Source organism: Erinaceus europaeus, chromosome 17, assembly GCF_950295315.1.
Source record: "Erinaceus europaeus chromosome 17, mEriEur2.1, whole genome shotgun sequence".
Classification (NCBI taxonomy): Eukaryota; Metazoa; Chordata; class Mammalia; order Eulipotyphla; family Erinaceidae; genus Erinaceus; species Erinaceus europaeus.
Window position 1 is genome coordinate 11,035,354 of NC_080178.1, and position 18,855 is coordinate 11,054,208.

At 51.6% G+C, this 18,855-nt stretch overlaps 1 protein-coding gene across 1 annotated transcript in view; it reads left to right on the plus strand.

Annotated features, from left to right (window-relative positions):
• The first annotated feature begins 580 nt into the window (after nt 1–580).
• LOC103116439 (acyl-CoA 6-desaturase) overlaps nt 581–18,855 on the plus strand; it is a 29,864-nt gene continuing 11,589 nt past the window's right edge. The window contains exons 1-5 of the mRNA XM_007526330.3: nt 581–823; nt 5,753–5,863; nt 7,672–7,869; nt 7,965–8,066; nt 13,495–13,620. Coding sequence (XP_007526392.1) covers nt 617–823; nt 5,753–5,863; nt 7,672–7,869; nt 7,965–8,066; nt 13,495–13,620 — 744 coding nt within the window. The 5' untranslated portion in view covers nt 581–616. The remainder of the gene's footprint in view (nt 824–5,752; nt 5,864–7,671; nt 7,870–7,964; nt 8,067–13,494; nt 13,621–18,855) is intronic.

Here is an 18,855-nt window from a genome sequence, read left to right on the forward strand (position 1 = left end):
GGTCCGATTACAGGCTCCCAGCCCCGGGCGAGCCCGAGCCCGAGCCCGAGCCCGGTCCGAGCCCGAGGCCGGCTCGCGCGCTCCGGGAAGCAGCCGCGGGGGAAGGGAAGCGCGCGGCTAGGGGCGCCGCCGCGGGCTGGGAGGTGCGTCCACCCGGGCCGGGAGCCTGATTCCCCGCGGCTGAAAGGAGGGGGCGGGGAAGGTGGGACACGTAGCCGGCCCCGGACCCGGAGGGCGGGGGAGCCGGGACCTCCGCTCCAGCCCGCTGGCCTTCGAAAGATCTTCCTGGGCCAATGGCAGGCGGGGCGACGCGCCCCGATTGGTGCAGGCGCTCTGCTGATCGCGGCGAAGACCCGGGCGGCGGGAGCGCGGGAGGATGCGGAGTCCGGGGCGGGGGCAGTCGGGGGGCGGGCGCTGGGGGCGACCAGGCCCAGGGCTCCCCGGGAGTTGACGGCAAAGGAGAAAGTCCACGCAGGGAGGCAGGGCGGAATCCTCCCAGGAGGGGGCGCTCGGGCTGGGGGAAGGGGCGCGGTGGGAGGAGGAGGAGGAGGAGGAGGAGAAGACAAAAGCCGAAAGCGAGGAGGGTCTGGGCGGCACTCGCCAGCAGCCGGCAGCAATGGGCAAAGGCGGCAACCAGGGCGAGGGGGCTACCGAGCACGAGGCGCCCGCGCCCACCTTCACCTGGGAGGAGATCCAGAAGCACAACGTGCTCCACGACAGGTGGCTCGTCGTCGACCGTAAGGTCTACAACATCACCAAGTGGGCCAACCGGCACCCGGGGGGCCGGCGGGTCATCGGGCACTATGCGGGGGAAGATGCCACGGTAAGGGAGCTTTTTTCTTTTTCTTTTTTGGATGGGGAGCTCCTCTCACCTTGTGCTGCAGGCTGGAGCCGTGGGGCACATCACAGATGCCGAATGGAGCTGGGGGCGCTCGGGAGAGGAGGAAACCATGTCCGCTGTGAGCGGCCTCTGCACCGCGAATCCTATCTCTCCCCCCTCTCCGGGATCGCGGGGTCCGACAAGGGGGTCCCGGGGCGCTGCGGACCGGAGCCGCAGAGCTCGGGGCAGGTTTTCCGCGCGCTGGCAGCCCGGTGCCCGCCCCTTCCGCCGGCGGAGGGGGGCGCCCCCAGCCTGGAAGATGGTCTCTGCGGGGGCCGCCATGGCTTCCCTGGAAGCCGGGTTCCCACGCTCTGCGCTGCGGCCCCCAGGACTCCTCCACCCCCGGGTCCGCCGGGGCCACCCAGCTGGGGTGGCGGAGCGGGAAAAGGGGGGCTGGCCTTTGCAGAAGGCCTGATCTCCGGCCTTGGAAACGGGGTTACTCTGGGACGTTCAGCTCAATGCTCCTCTGTGTTCCAAATCCCGCTAGGAATGCCCTTCCTTCATCTGGCGCCCCTGAGGAAAAAAAAAAAAAAGGTGGTGGGGACTCCTGGAGGGAGGGTCCGTCTTGTTGGAGCCATACTTCAGGCAGCGATTACCCAGCACCCCCTCCCTTGCAAGACCTCCCACCGGCAGCCTGAAATCCTTGCACTTCTTGAGATGTAAATGGAGTACCTGGATTTAAGTGGGGAATGGGAGGAATAACAAGTGAAGGCTGGGAAGGAAGAAAGGAACTGTTTTGGTGGCAGTGAGCTGAAAAGAGGAGAGAAAGAGCTGGGGTTGGGGGTGGAGAACTTGGGAAATGAGCAGAGAAGGGAAGCCCTGGAGGTCTGGCTGGACCACGGCCCAGTAGTCAGCCACTAGGGCTGGATGGAAGGTTCGTCTCCTCCTTCTGGGTCTTTTGGGTTCTTCCAGACCCTTTGGTGATCGGACTTCACTAGAAGAGGGTGGGCTGAAAGGCTCTCAGCGTCCGCCTTCCCGCTTTACCTATTTGAGGACACTACGGCAATTCTGGGGACTGTGGTTCTGACTGTTACCTCAACACAGCGGGAGGAGGTTGGGGAAAGAAGTGAAACTGTCCCGTTTGGGATCTTTTCCATTATATTCCACATTGCTGGCTTTAGCGTGATTTCCAACGGGAAGTTCTAGAAGTTCCTGTTCTTCCGCAGACTCTTCACCAAGTACTTTACTAGAAGGTGAAGTTCAAATAAGATGTACTGGTCTGCTTACTCCATGTTGCTAAATATTTATTCTTAGGTGGAAAAAGAAGCACTTGGTGGACTCTTAGCATGGGATAAACTGTGGTATGAGCCAAGTTCAAAGTGAACATTCTGGAAGGAAGGCAGAACTAAGAGGGATTTGGAAGGGCAGCAGTTTTCCTCTGGGCCAATTTTGTTTGATGTAAATAAAGACTAAAGTCAGTCCCAGTTGTTAAAGACCACCGGTTTTGTTCTCTCTCTCTCTCTGTCTCTGTCTCTCTGTGTGTGTGTGTTTAATTTAATTTATTTATTTCCCTTTTGTTGCCTTTGTTGTCTTTTTATTGTTGTTGTAGTTATTACTGTTATTCTTATTGATGTCATCGTTGTTAGGACAGAGAGAAATGGAGAGAGGAGGGGATGACAGAGAGGGGAAGAGAAAGACAGGCACCTGCAGACCTGCTTCACCGCCTGTGAAGCGACCCCCCCCCCCCCCCCGCAGGTAGGGAGCAAGGACTCAAACCAGGGATCCTTAAGCTGGTCCTTGTGCTTAGCGCCACGTGTGCTTAACCTGCTGTGCTACCGCCGGACTCCCATGTTTGTTTTCTTTTTTAACCAAAATACTGCTCAGCTGTGGTTTATCATGGTGTGAAGGATTGAACCTGGGACCTGGGAGCCTCAGGAATGAAAGTTTGTTTGCATAGCTATTATCTTTACTGTATAGAGACAGCCAGAAATCAAGAGGGAAGGAGGTGGTAGAGTGAGAGACAGAGATAGAGAGACACTGGTAGCACTGCTTCACCACTGGCAAAGCTTTCCCTCTGCAGCTGGGGGCTGGGGATCTTGAACCTGGGTCCTTGTGCACTGTAACATGTGCCCTCAACCAGGTGAGCCACCATCCAGCCCCCCACACTCACACACACTGCCTTTTAAGAGGAGACATTTGAGGGGGTCGGGTGGTGGTGTACCAGGGTAAGCACACACAGTGTGAAGCACAAGGACCAGTGGTGCAAGGATCTCCATTGGAGCCTCCAGCTGCCCCCTTGAATCGCTTCACAAGCTATGAAGCAGGTCTACAGATGTCTCTCTCTCTTTCTCTCTCTCTTTCTGTTTTCCCCTCCTCTCTCCATTTCTTTCTGTTCTGTCCAACAACAATGGAAAAAATAGCCTCCAGGAGCAGTGGATTTGTAGTGAAGACAGACACTGAGCCCCGGTGAGAACCTTGGAGGCAAAACAAAACAAAAAAAAGAGACATTTGGCGCCTGAAAGGCACCAACTGGAGATAGTTGTCTAACACTGGAGTGGGCACCTGAGTTTCTTTTCTGGCTTTTGGATGGTGGGGGTCCAGGTTGAAAAGAGGCCCTGAAGAATATGGGGGACATGGGGGAGTTATGGGGAGGCGTAACTGATAGAACTGACGAACTGACAGAGGTTGCATGCCCTGGAACACTTAACTAGGTACCATCCCATATACAGTGATCCAAGTAAACCTTTTTCAGGCAGTTGGGGATTGTCCTGTTTACAAAGACAAGGCATCCACAAGTCGGATCTGTCTCTTGCCCAGATTGACCTCAGCACGGTCACTGGACAACTGGGCTTTTTATACCTTGATCAAAGCGGCTTGATTCTTGCAGCCCGCAAAGCACATTCTGTGAGCCCATGCATCAGCCCTGCAGGTATTCCTTGATTCCACCCTGGGAGGTTGGGATGCCAGAAGGTTGGAATTTGGCTTGATTGGCAGCTCTAGGTGGCACCTGGGGTCAGGATCACCCCCTCACGGAGTGCTTCCGGTTCACTTTCCCTGCCTTCTTTGATCTCCTTTCTCCTGCCTTGGGCCTCTCTCCCTGTGCTCTGGACCTCTCTGGGCTGCCTTGCTATGGACAGCAGGTGCCCTCTCCCATACCTCAAAGGTCGAATCGAAGTCAATCTGGGGGAAGAGACACAAAGATAAAACCTTCACAGTGACCTCACTTGAAGGGTTTGCCTCTCTACTTTCTTTCAATCTGAGAGAATCTTTGCCCAGAGCATAGAGCTCTTCCACGTTCGTCTTTGCTTTCTCTCTCACCAGACAGGAGAGAATCTGCCTGCAGCTCTCTTTCCAAGATCAATGTTTGGCTTGGCTTGGCCCAGCTTCACCCTACCTAGTGTCCACCTAGAGCCTTCTGCAAAGTCCTGAGGAATGGCTGTGATGTTCATACTGGGGTCACGTGGAAATCCATTGCTTCTTGGGAAGGCTCGCTGTGACCTTTGTCCTGACAGTATGGTTTTCTTCCACTCAGGCACACCTGGCTGGTGAATTTCTGGTTGTGGGTGCACTGCTGTGGGTTACCAGGGCTCCCCTTTAACTTGGGATGCCCCCTACTACAGACAAGGGGCTATTTCAGTGAACTAACCCTTTTGGGATCTGTATGGCAGTGGGAGAGACAAGTCTTGCAACCTTGCTGATTAAATGGAGACAGCCCGGGGAAAGCCACCCTGGAGTGCCAGGGAACAGGGCTCCTGGTGGAAAGAAAAGCCATATAAAGTCTCTGGCATGGGCAAGGGGTCTGCCCCCCTTTCCCAGGCAGGCCAGGAAAGCTGCCAGGTGTGTCAGAGACAGTGGTACCATCGTCTGGGATTGGGCTTTCCAAACTGACAGGAAGTAAGAGATACTTAGGAGGCTCCTGTGTCAGGTGCACCTGGGCTGGAGGGGGCCCTGGGTGTTGTGTTACCTACAGGAAATCTCCGGTGTGGAAAATGCAGGGAGATGACATCCTGAGCTCCAAGTGGCTGAGCCAGGAGCCAATCCAGGTGCACCTAGAAATGGCCCGGAAGTGACCCTGTCAGGCCAGGAGTCTCTCTGTCTGTCTCTCTGTAAGCTGGGCAGGGAGCCGTAAACCCATACCCACTTAGTGGTTTTGCTTCTTGACAGGAAGTAGAAAGTCATTACTGGCTGTTGCTGTAGCAGAGACTTCCTGTTCCTTTGTCTGACAGCAGAAGGACCAGTGAACCCAGCTTCTTTGGTTTCTGATTTGAGAAGGTGGTTGAGCCCACTTCTGTCCCCTCTGGACCTGAGCCCCGAGTCTGAGTCTCATGCCTGAGATTCCAAGGTCCCTGGTTCAATCCCCAGCACTACCTTGCCCAGCGTCCTCAAAAACCAGAGATGAGACCGGGTGGTGGCACACCTGGTTGAATACACACATTACAATATACAAGGACCAGGGTTCAAGCCCCTGGTCCCCACCTACAGGGGAGAAGCCTCATGAATAGTGAAGCAGTGCTGCAGGTGACTCTTTGTCCTATTATATAAAACAAAAAGGGAGAATTAAAAGAAAAAAACGGCTGCCAGGATCAGTGGATTTCTAGTTTAGGCACTGAACCCTGCTGCTATTGGTACATGGTGGTGGTGGCAGCTGGTGGGTGGGGCCAGATGCCCAGAGGAGCCCACTGGGTACCCGTTTTCCTAGCGCTGGCTCTTGATGGGTATTTCTCTCACCAGCCCACATCTCTTCACATGGCCTTGGGGGTCCTCATAGTGAGACAGGGCGCCGAGGGTTCTGCATTTGGGCTCAGAGCACTTGGGGGTGGGTCGTGGGCTGGCCCAGTTGGGGCAGCTTCAGTAGGTGCACCTGGCCACCTTGGGGGCTAAGAAGGTAGTCGAGATGGGGGTATCAGACTCACCACCTGCCCTCTCCCCCAGGATGCCTTCCGAGCCTTCCACCCTGACCTCAACTTGGTGCGCAAGTTCTTGAAGCCCCTGCTGGTTGGGGAGCTGGCCCCAGGGGAGCCGGGTCAGGACCACAACAAGAATGTGAGTGCCGGTGCCTGGGAGGGGCCAGGAAGGGGATATGGGTCAGGTGTGCTTGTGGAGGGTGGGGGCAGGAGAAAGCACCCCTCCTCTCTGTGCCAGCCCCTTACCTGGGAACACTTGGGTCTCCACATCCCAGACCTGCCTCTGCCTCTAGTCAAGACCCCCTCCTCCCATCACTACCCTACCCCCCCAAAAAAAAAACACATAACACTCCCCTGTACCTGGACTCCCCTGTACCTGGACTCTCCTGTACCTGAATGGCCTTCCTGGGGAGCCCCAGGACATTCTTGTGTCCAGGAGGCCTACCTTCCCTCCCTCCCCTATAGTCTCCCTGAGATTGTGTTCGCCCCTTGTTGGCATGAGAGAAGAAACTAGAACTTGGAGCCTAGTCCTTTCCATGAGCCTATTTTTTAAAAAGCATTTTTTTTTTGTAAATAAGTATTTTTAAAAACTATTTTATTTATTTATTAATGAGAAAGATAGGAGGGGAGAGAGAGAGAGAGAAAGAAAACAGACATCTTGGGAAGTCGGGTTAAACGCAGGTGTCGTAAAGCGCAAGGACCGGCGTAAAGATCCCGGTTCAAGCCCCGGCTCCCCACCTGCAGGGTGAGTTGCTTCACAGGCAGTGAAGCTGGTCTGCAGGTGTCTATCTTTTTCTCCCCCTCTCTGTCTCCACTCCTCTCTATTTCTCTCTGTCCTATCCAACAATGACAACATCAATAACTACAACACTAAAACAACAAGGGCAACAAAAGGGAATAAATAAATATTTTTTTAAAAAGAAAGAAACATACATCTTTCTGGTACATGTGCTGCCGGGGATCGAACTCAGGACCTCAGGCTTGATAGTCCAATGCTTTATCCACTGCACCACCTCCCGGACCACTAAAAAAGCGTTTTACTTATTTGTTTATTTAGATATGGTTGGGGGAGAGACCTGCAGCACTGCTTCACTGCTTGTGAAGCTTTCCTCCTGTAGATGGGGAGTGGGGGCTTGAACCTGGGTCCTTGAGCACTGTAATGTTTGCTCTACCAGGTCCACCACTGCCCAGCCCCTTTCATGTTTCTCTTTCTTATTGCCACCAAGGGGTTTGCATCACAAATCCACTTCTTCTGGCAGCCATTTCTTTTTTTCTTCTTTAATTTGATAAGAAAAATTAAGAGTGGGGAGGCACGATAGAGATAGAAAGAGACAGGGACTGCTGGGCGGTGATGGATCTGGTTAAGCACACACACACCATGCGCCAAGGACCCAGGGTCAAGGCCCCCCCCACAACACCTGCAGGGGAAGTGTCACTTGTGGTGAGGCAGTGCTGCAGGCGTCTCTCTGTTTTTCTCTCGCTATCTCCCGTTTCGCTCTTAATATCTTTGTGTCCTGTGAAATAAAATAGAAAGAAAAAGGAAAAAATGGCTGCTGGGAGTGGTAGATTCCTTGTGCAGGCACCAAGCCCCAGCAATAACCCTGGTGGCAATAAGGAAGGAAGGGTAGGAGAGAGAGAGAGAGAGAAGTACAACACTGATTCCATCACTGGTGAAGTGTCCTAACTGCAGGTGGGGAGCAGGGGCTCGAACCTGGGTTCTTATGCATGGTGACATGTGCTCTTAAGCATGTGCGCCACTCCCCAGCCTCTTCGGTGCGCCTCTTAACCTGCTGTAGACAGACATGCTGAGCCCAGGCTGTGCTGGCGGGGCTCCAGGGCCCAGCTGCCCGGATGTCTTAGGTCATAGTTAGGTACAGGCTCTTGGCTCGGTCCCCTTGGGCCCTGGTGCCGGATAGCTGGGTGGCCAGCTCCTCCCCTCCCGCCCAGGCCCAGCTCACTGAGGACTTCCGGGCCCTGCGCAAAACAGCGGAGGACATGAAGCTGTTCAAGACCAACCACCTGTTCTTCCTGCTGTACCTGACACACATCATCGTCATGGAGACCATCGCCTGGCTCATCCTCCGTTACTTTGGCACCGGCTGGGTCCCCACCCTCCTCACGGGCTTCATCCTCACTACCTCTCAGGTGAGGCGCCCCTTCCCACTCCCCACATCCCCCACAGGGTGCCCCATGCCTAAAGGGTGATGCAGAGAAAGCTTCGGATCCCTCTCTCTCCCCAGGCCCAGGCCGGGTGGCTGCAGCATGACTACGGCCACCTCTCTGTCTACAAGAAGTCCCTGTGGAACCACCTCGTCCACAAGTTCATCATTGGCCACTTAAAGGTAAACTGAGCCGGCGGCCTGGGTGCCCGTCTGCCTCTGGACCTGGTTGTGGGGATCCGGCATCTTGACAGTCGCTTGTCCCTAAGCCAGCGACTTGGCCCTGTGCTGGGAGTGACCTGGGAAGGTGGTTTCTTTCCCCTGTTTCAGGGCTGAGTCTGAAGGGTGTGTGGTCGTTGAAGGAGTCATTCCCTCTCCCCCATTGGGTTTGGAGACTTTCCATTCTTCCTCTTCTTGGACCTTCTTATTTATTTGTTTTTTGTTATTATTATTTTATTATTATTATTCATTTATTAGAGACACAGAAAAATTAAGAGGGGAGAGGGAGATAGAGAGGGACAGACACTTGCAGTTCTGCTTGACCACTCATGAAACTTTCCCCCTGCAGGTGGGGACCAGAGGCTTGAACTTGAGTCCTTGCACACTGTAATGTGAATGCTTAACCAGATATGCCACCTCCTGGCCCCTATTAATTTTTTATTTTTATCGCCACCAGGGTTGTCACTGGGGCTTGGTGTGTGAATGATGAATTCACCACTCCTGGTGGCCTTTTCCCCTTTTCTTTTCTTTTTTCTTTCTTTTTTTTGCCAGAGCACTGCTCAGCTCTGGCTTATGGTGGTGCAGGGGATTGAACCTGGGACTTCGGAGCCTTAGGCCTGAGAGTCTGTTTGCATAACCATTATGTTATCTACCCCAGCCCCTCCCCTTTCTTTTTGTTTTACTTTTATTTATTTTTCAACTTGACAGGACGGAAATTAAGAGGGGAAGGGCGAGAGAGAGGGAAAGAGACACCTTCAGCATTGCTTCCCCCACCACTGGTGAAGCTGCCTCCCTACAGGTGGCTACTGAGGGCTTGAGCCCTGTGGTAATGTGTATGTTCAACCGGGTGTACCACCAGCCGGCCCCTATCTCTGAGTTTCCTTAGAGGCTCTGCAAATGAGTCTTTAACTGATTGACTGACTTTGAAGTGCCAGGAAATGAACTCAGAGCCTTGGACATGCATCATCAATCAGTCTCCCTTCAATCTTTGTACAGCTCCCCTGGCTTGTTCTTGCTGCTCCCATGTAGTACCCAGGGCCTCACATCAAAGAGCTGCAGCCTGCACTGGGCTTCTGGCTGGAGAAGTAGTTTCTGTTCAGTCCCTCAAGGTCCAGGACACAACTGCGTGGCTATCTGCGTGATTATCTGCTCTGCTGTGCTGGACCCACCCTCCTCCTCCGTACTGAGAAAGAGCATTTCTCTATGGGTGTCTCCTCTTACCCCCACTCACTGGACAAAGCCAGGCTGTGTGCTGTGTCTGCTTCTAGGTGGGAGTGGGCAGGCCCTGGGCTGATGGCCTTGGGTCCCTGTAGGGCTCTCCCTGGAGCACAGTTCCTGCTTCCAGAGGAGGTCGAGGCCAGGACAGAGGATGGGTCTCCATGCCGGCTGCTTGCCTATAAAACAGGAATTCTGAGGCCATGGGAAGACAGTGCGCTGCGGGGTGGGGAGTAGAGCAGGGAGGGCCTGGGTATGGGCCCCACCCAAAGTCGGCAGCTCTGGACATTTCTCCCCTGATTCTGCCACCTCGACTGAAAAACCTTTTAACTGTTTAACACCTAGGATAAAACACAGGCTCAGGTCTAGTGTCCTTCATAGTTTCAGTTGGGGGCGGAACGGAGATGAAGAATTTACTTGTGACCCACAAATTTTGGGGGGATGGGGCAGTGAGAGATGCATGGTTTATTTATTTGTTTATTTATTTTGCCAGAGCACTGCTTAGCTCTGGCTTATGGTAGTGTTGGGGACTGAACCTGGGATCTTGAATGCATGATTTTTTAATTTAATTTAAATTTTTTTTTTGCCTCCTGGGTTATCGCTGGGGCTCGGTGCCTGCACTAGGAATCCACTGCTTCTGGAGGCCATTGTTTTTGTTGTTGTTGCTGATGTTGGATAGGACAGAGAGAAATTGAGAGAGGAGGGGAAGATATAGAGAGGGGGACAAAAAAGATGCAGACCTGCTTCACCGCTTGTGAATCAGCCTCCTTGCAGGTGGGGGGCCTGGGGCTTAAACCAGGATCCTTGCGCTGGTCCCTGCACTTGGCACTATGTGTGCGTAGTCTGGTGTGCTACAGCCTGGCCCCCGAGATGCATGATTTTTAAACGTGCAAAGGACTACTGAGTTGAGAAAGTCTCGGTGATCATGATAAATAAAAATCCACTAGGGCTGCCGAGATAGCTCAGTTGGTAGGATGTATCTCTCTGTCTCTGTCTCTCCTTCAGTCTTAAAGAAGTGGGTCCAAGTGCAGTGGAACCACATATGAGAGCATGAGAGGCAATAGCTCAGTCCCCACACCCCGCCATCCTCAGCCCTCCCAAGTTGGGAATGACCTCATACCTTGGGGGGGAAGAGAGAGACCAGAGCCTGGAGTTCTTATCTTGTTTTTGTGAGAACAAAGTGGGCCCTTAGGCATGGGGGACATGGTCCGCTGCCAGCTGAGTCAACTCCCAGGCATATTAAATGGGTTGGTGCATATTAAACACCTGCAAACCAGCCCTGGCCCCCGGCTTCTTGGTTCTAGAGATGTTTGCATTTGCTTCCTCCCTGGAATCTAGCCCTTTGTGTTTCGAAATGCCAGTGTGTCGCCAGATTCCTGGGTCCTCAGAGCTCTCTTCTCCCCGGCTGACTTTCCTTCTGCTTGGATGGACGTGGAGGCACCCCTACTGCCAGAGACATATCCCCCCCCCCCCCGCCCAAAGACCCCAGGATCCTGGCTCTTCCTGCTCAGCCTCGGTTCAGAACTCACAAACAACTGTTGAAGTTAAATGCTTGTTTTACCAAGTTGGGTCGATTTTTGTACCTAGAGAGGACTGGTCTCTTGGCCATAAACGTTGATTGGTTGATCAATTGATCAACTGATTGATTGAGTTTTCTTTTCTTTTTTGCCACCAGGGTTATTGCTGATGACATTACAAATCCACTGCTTTCAGTGGCCATTTTTCCTTTTTTTTTTCAATTAAAAAAAATTAAATTTATTAGGACAGAGAAATTGAGAGGTGAGGGGAAGATAGAGAGGGAGAGAGAGAAAGACACCTGTAGTCCTGCTTCACAGCTCATGAAGTGTCCCCACTGCAGATAGAGAGCACGAGTTCGAACCTAGGTCTTTGCATGGACCCTTGCACATAGTACTATGTATACTTAACCAGGTGCTCTACCACCCCGTATTGATTTTATTTTTTTAAATCATCTTTATTTACTGGATAGAGACAACCAGAAATTGAGAGGGTTGGGGGTGGGATAGAGAGCACAAGAGACAAATGCCTGCAGCACTGCTTCACCACTTGCAAAACTTTCTTCATGTAGGTGGGGAACGGGCTTGAACCTGGGTCCTTGCACATTGCAACATGTGCTCTCAACCAGGTTTGTCACCACCTGGCCCCCCTTTTTTTCCCCAAACATTGTATTATTTGATAGGATAGAGAAAAATTGAGAGGAAAGGAGGATAGAAAGGGAGAGAGAGACTGTAGCCCTATTTCACTGCTTGTGAAGTCTTCCCCCTGCAGGTGGGGACCGGCGGCTTAAACCTGGGTCTTTGCCTGACGTAACACATGCATTGAACCAGCTATATTATCACCCGGCCCCTTGACTGACTGAAAGGCTGAGCCAGTAGCAGTTCACCCTAAGGTCTTTCTGCTCTTCTGCATCCAAAACCTGGGTTTCTGTGTGTGGGGACATGTCCTCGAATGTGTCAAGGGTTTGAGCTGTTGAGATGGGGCCTTGAGAAGAAGACTTACTCAGGTCATGCTTCTGCTTCTTGCTCTGTGTTGGAGCCAGGACTGTGCTTGCCCGTATGTATTAACAGATGTTTAATTAGCCCTCCCAGAAGCCTCTTGGGTGTGATGGCATTGGGCTGTCACCTTTTAATTCAGCTCATCTGCCCTTGGGCTTGTGTAGCTTTTTTTTTTTTTTGCTAAGCCATGTGTAATTCTACTGCTCCTAGGCCAACAGTTTCATTCAGAGAGAGAGAGAGAGAGGAATAACATGGAGGGAGTTTCCCAGGGTGCTATGACACTCCCATGTGGTGCTGGGCCCAGCCCTTTTTGCTTAGTAAGCTACGCCCTTCTTGGTGGCTTCTTTCTGAACTCTGGGCTCTTCAAGAGCAGGGATTGCTCACAGGTTTTTTTTTTTTTTTTTTTTTTTTTTTTTTTGGTGAGTGTGCGGGTTTTGTTTTAAGCTTGAAATAAAATACAGGTTCTGTACAGATTCCTCATGTAAAGTCACAATCAACACAATTGATTGGTCACAACCCATTTTAGGACATCATTTCCTCCACCTCCCAAAGGAACCCTTCCTCACACACCTTTTTTTTTTTTTCTTTTTCTATAATTGCCACCATGGTTCTCTCTGGGGCTTGGTGCCTACATGACAAATCTAGTACTCCTGGTGGTCATTTGAGACAGAGAAATTGAGAGGGGAGGGAGAGAAAGAGACACCTGCAGCCCTGCTTCACTGCTCCTAAGGCTTTCCCTAGCAGATGGGGGCTGAGGGCTTGAAGCTGGGTCCTTGCGCATGGTGAAGTGTGTTCTACCAAGTGCTCCTAGAAGCCCCACCCCCAAACCTCTTAACCATCTTCCTCCATCCCCCTCAACGCTCTAGCCCACCCCAGCTGTGCTCCTGGGGACCACTGACCCTGTCTCTGCACCTCCCTGTTCTGAACAATTCTTCTGAGTGGAAGTGTGCAGCATGCAAGATGTTCTCCTGACTTCTCTGTGTCGGCACAAGGGCCTATGCCTTCTCCTTTTTCTGGTGTGGCCACACCACATGGTGTTGCTCTGTGGCTCCCCTATACTCTCCCTCCCTCGGGCATATGGGTTGCTTCAGTTCAAGTACTTTGGGCTTATTGTTTTCTTTTTTTTCCCCCAGTGGTTTAATAATGATTAACAAGACTGTAAGATAACAGGGGTACAATTTCATACAACCCCCACCACCAGAGTTCCATGTCTCCTCCCCTTCATTGGAAGCTTTCCTACTCTTTATCCCTCTGGAAGTACGGACCAAAGATCTTTATGGGGGGCAGAAGGTGGAACGTCTGGCTCCTGCAATTGCTTCTCCATGGGACATGGGCATTGACTGACAGGTCGATCCATACCCTATGGGGTATGTCTCTGGAGAGGTGGGGTTCCGAGACATGTTGATAAGGTCATCTAACATGGCTACATCTTTTATCTCTCTTGGGCACACCCGAGTGGAGTTCTGGGTCACTGACTCTCCCTGAAGCCCCTCCTGGTATAGCATGGCACAGAGGAAAGCTGTGAGGGCTGAGGGCACAGACACTACCGGCTGCCCAGGAAGACAGGCCTGTAGGCCATCCTGGCCTCGATTCCAGCTTCCAAACCCAGCAGTGGGTGGGCCCTGAACCCCAGCCATATGCCTCACCCTTGCCTCTCCCTCCAGGGTGCCTCAGCCAACTGGTGGAACCACCGCCACTTCCAGCACCATGCCAAGCCTAACATCTTTCAAAAGGACCCAGATGTCAACATGCTACATGTGTTTGTCCTGGGCAAGTGGCAGCCCGTCGAGGTAGGTGCGCTGCTGCAGGTGCCTGAGCTAAGCACGGGGTCTTGGGGAGATGTCCACAGAAGAGACCATAGGCCAACACATATCTGCCTCTGGTATAGACTCGGAACCCAGCCCCGGGGCCATGGATTCCTCCAAGACCTCTGGCATCCAGGATGGCTGGGCTCCTTATTGGAGAGTGTGCTACCACTCTTGCTCCCATGGGCAAGGAAGGAGGGGGGCCTGGCCTCAGTTCAGCAGGGAGGCATGGTGCCAGGGCCCACGCTTAGTGCCTGGAGGCACACGGAAATCAGCTTTGGAGAGTCATGATCCTTGGGCTCTCAGCCTCACCACAGCTGACCCAGCAAGGCCCAGCAAGAGGAGGGGACGTGTCCCGGTCATGCCAGGATGAGGACCAGATGTGACAACTTATTACAGTGATTCATTCTTAGGTATAAGTAGAGAACATCCTGCTATAGGTGTGTAAGGTAGTTCAAAAGCATGCAAAGCCTATGAAGCACTTTATTTTATTTGAATATTTATCTTGTTTTAATGAGAGAGACATAGTACTGCTTAGTTCTGACTCATGGTGGTACTGGGGATTGAATCTAGGACTTTGGAGCCTTAGACAGGAAAGTCGTTTGCAGAACCATTTATTTTTAAATTTTTATTGACTTATTATTGTGTAGAGACAGAGAAATTGAGGGGGGAGGGGGAGATAGAGAGGGAGAGACACAGAGAGACAAATGCAGCCTTACTTCACCACTTGTGAAGCTTACCCCTGCAGGTGGGGACCAGGGACTTGAACCCTAGTCCTTGTGCACTGTAGTGTGTGCTCTTAACCAGCTGCACCACTGCCTGGTCCCCAAGTATTTTATTTTATATGAGAGACAGAGTTTCACATAAAAGTACACACAGTGCTAAGGATTGGACTAGGAGCCTCAGGAGCAAGCCCCCTACACTCTACCAGCCGAGCAAAGAATTTACTAAACTTTTTTTTTTGCCTCCAAGGTTATTACTGGGGCTCGGTGCCTGCATTAACGAATCCATTGCTCCTGGAGGCCATTTTTTCCCTTTTGTTGCCCTTGTTGTTTATCATTGTTGTTGTTATTGTTGTTGCTGTTGTTGTTGGATAGGACAGAGAGAAATGGAGAGAAGAAGGGAAGACAGAGAGAGGGAGAAAAAGACAGACACCTGCAGACCTGCTTTACCGCTTGTGAAGCGACTCCCCCTGCGGGTGGTGAGCCGGGGACTCCAACTGGGATCCTTACGCCGGTTCTTGCGCTTGGTGCCATGTACGCTTAACCCACTGCGCTACTACCGCCCAGCCCCTTTTTACCAAACTTTAAAGTGAGCCTCTGGCTATTTCCCCCTCCCCCTTTGCTTCAGAAGTCACAGCCTTGAGGGTAACCACTGTTGACAACATGCTAGAACGCCATCCAGACATTTTTCTGATTGTGCGGCTTGTCTAGTAAGACAGCAACAGAAGAAAATTCAGATGTTGTCTGTAACTCCTCCCTCGTTCCCCGGTTGGATTGTCCAAGTGCATCAACTCTGCCTGGGCCTGTCCAGTGGGGGGCTCGTACTTATTTATTTAGAACGGAAAGCACTGCTCAGTTCGGGCTTATGGTGGTGAAACCTGGAATTTCAGAGCCTCAGGCAGGAAATTATTCTATTTCATTTCATTTCATTTTGAGAAAGATCCAGAGAGGCCAGAGCCTACTCAGCTCTCTGGCTGATGGTACTGCTGAGAACTGAACTGGGACCTCAGAGCCTCAATCATGAAAGTCTTCACTGAATACATCTCCAGGAACAGCACAGCCTTGACGTGGTGGCCTCCATGTTTGAGTTAACTGAAGACATGGATAAGATACCACAGTGCATGAGCATGTGGTGCTGGGATCTGAGTCCAGGCTACGTGCCCAGCAAGGCATATGCCCTATCTGCTGAGCTATCTCAGTGACCTCTTGCCTTCATGAGTTACAGTGGTGATGAGAAAGTGGCCCTGAAAGCTTTGGGGGTAGTGAGGCACCCCCACCCTTGGCTGTGATTTATGGAGGTATGGGAGATTGAACCTGGAACCACAGAAGCTCAGGCATGAGACAGAGTCTTTTGCAGAACTATGATGCTGTCTCCTTGGCCTTCCCATCCTCACTGGATTTTACTATTATTTATTGCTACCAGGGATATTGCTGGGGCTTAGTGCAGGCACTATGAATAATGCTTCCAGTGACCATTTTTCTCTCTTTTTTTAAATTAATTTTATTGAATAAGACAGAAATTGAGAGGGGAGGGGGAATTAGAGAGGGAGAGAGAAAGACACCTGCAGACCTGTTTCACCACTCGTGAAGCTTCCCCCCACACACCACAGGTGGGGAGCAGAGGCTCTTAACCAAGTGTGCCACTGCCCACCCCCTTTTTCTTTCATTTTTTTTTAATTGGGAAATCAGTTGTTAATAATACAGTTGTTGGATTTTTTTTTTTTAACTTTCAGCTCTAATTTTCGCTGGCCAGATAATAAAGCGGTTGGCACAGCCCGTCAGACAAGTGCAGACAAAGACTCCCTCTCTCTAGGAACAGATGTTCTTTGTGTCTCTGATAGCAGGGTCTCGCCTCAGCACCCCCGCTGGCAGGAAGGCATCTTGTCTGCTGTGCGGTGGCCAGCAGAGGCTCTTAAGGTTTGATACTCTGTGAATGCTGGCTCTGGGACGGGGTGGATGGGGGCCTCCAGGACCCTGATGCCCAGGTGCCAGTGATGTTTACAGGCCCACAGCCAGGGCAACATGCTGTGGGGACCCCATGCCCACAAACGAACATGGAAAGGCCAGATGTCTCCTGGCTTACCAACTGAGCAGTGCTCCAGTCCACAAGCCCATGTCACCAGGAAAGGGAGTCTGGTGCCAGTGGGTCAGGTGGCACTTGTCCTGTGCCAGGCCCACACAGCCACCCCAGATGGTCTGTTCTCTGAGCAAGAAACCTCCTTCTTTGCCCTTCAGTTCCATCTTATCTTTTGTGATTTATTTATTTATTTTTCCCTTTTGTTGCCCTTGTTTTTTGTTGTTGTAGTTATTATTGTTGTTGTTATTGATGTCATCCATCGCTGTTGGGTAGGACAGAGAAATGAAGAGAGGAGGGGAAGACAGAGAGGGGGAGAGAAAGACAGACCTGCAGACCTGCTTCTCCTCCTGTGAAGTGACTCCCCTGCAGGTAGGGGAGCTGGGGGCTCGAATCGGGATCCTTAACGCTGGTCCTTGTGCTTTGCGCGACATGCACTTAACCCGCTGCCCGACCCCCGATTTATTTATTTATTTGGGGGAGGGAGAGAAAGAGAAATATAACCAGAGAGTCACTCCAGTACATGCAATACCGGGGACCTGCCTGTCTTCGATTTCACTGGAGACTTCTGGGGGATCTGGATTGTTTAACATAGCAAGATGGTTTACCTCCTCACTCCAGATTCCTCTCGTTTCTTCCATGCTTACAAAGTCCTGCCTGCTTGGCAGCTTTCATTTCAGTGTTTTTTGTTTGGTTTGGTTTTGCCTCACTCTGGCCAGCTGGGATTTGGATGGGGGTGGTGGGTGGTGTCTCATGGGCCTTCATGTTTCTCTGGAGTTGGTTTTCCTGGGTCCTCTCTTGGCTACCCTCATTTCACCTCACTCCACTGTCTGTTCGGGGCCTTCTGTTCTTGGGTGTCACACTGATCCCTTGACACTAAATTCCACATGAAGTGTAGCTTGGTGACTGTTTCCTTTTCTCCCCTCTTCCTCCCTTTTCCCTTCCTTCCCCCCTCCTCCTATCCCCTTCCCTTCCTCCTTCCCCTCCTCCCCCTCTCCTTCCTTCTCTCTTCCTCCCCTCTCCCTCTCCCTCCTCTCATCCCCCTTTCTCCTCCCCTCCTTCCTTATCCTTCTCCCCTCTCTCTCCTTCTCTCCTCTTCCTCTCCCCTCCCTCCTCCTCTCCTCTCTCTCTCCCTCCTCCCACCTCCTCCTCTTCCTCCCCTACCTTTCTTACCATCCTACTTCTCCTGCCACATCACTAAAGTTTCCTTCAGTGTAGTGGGGGCCAGGCTCAAAGCTGGCCGCACACTTAGCAGAGTAGCGCACTATGCAAGTGAGTGCCTGTCTTGTCTTCAGGCCTTCAGACTTTTTCTGGCAGACAGCGCTCCCTCCCGTCTTTCCCGTCTGGCAGGGCTGTGCCTTGCCACACAGGATGCCAGGGCACCAGGAACAGCTCCAGTGCTGTTTCTCCTGCCCCCCTTCTAGTAAAAGGAATGAAAAAGGTTGGTCTGGGAACCCTAAGAGCGTGCATATGTGACCGCCCCAAACAGACAAAAGGCCTGTGAATGTTTCTTTTTCAGTCTAACCTCTAAAGTACTGTGATCAAATCACAGTGTGAGAAGATGATTATCACATGTGATTACAGTTAATCCTCAGACGGTTGATCCTCTTGGTTTTCTGTTTGTTTGAAGAATTTATTTATTTATTCATGAGAAAGATAGGAGGAGAGAAAGAACCAGACATCACTCTGGTACATGTGCTGCCAGGGATTGAACTCGGGACCTCATGGTTGAGAGTCCAGTGCTTTATTATTATTTATTTTCCCTTTTTTTTTTGCCCTTGTTGTCTTTTTATTGTTGCTGTAGTTACTATTGTTATTGATGTCATTGTTGGATAGGACAGAGAGAAATGGAGAGAGGAGGGGAAGACAGAAAGGGGGAGTGATGTTTTTGTTTGACTTGTTTTGTTTCTGTACTGGGCCCTCGCACGTCTGAGCCATGAACTCTCCCGGTGAATTCCATCTCTGGCTTTAGATGTCCCATCTTTTTTGTGTTATTGTTGGGATTCCCCCAGCACTCAGAGAAGCTCTTTACTTGGTTCTCATGTCCAGCTAGTGTCCACAGAAACCTCTCTGATTCTAGCTGTTTCCATATGCTGCTTTTGTGTCTTGGGCAGACAGCTGCATCATTGGAGCATCTAGACACATTCTCACAGCTCCGTGTTCTCTTCTTTTTCTCCTTTCTCCCTCTCTCCCTCCTCTACTTACCTTCTTTCCTTCCTTCCTTCCTTTCTTCCTTTTTCCCTTCCATTCTCCCTCCCTTTCTTTCTTTCTTTCTTTTTTTTTTTTTCTCATTTCCCTTTCCTCCTTACCCTTCCTACTGTCTGTGAAGCCAGCTTCTTGCACATGTGTGTTTTCACTGCTCCTGGACTGATTTTTTTTTTTCCTGCCCATTTGGAGAGTGAGTCTACAGGCCCAAGCTATCCC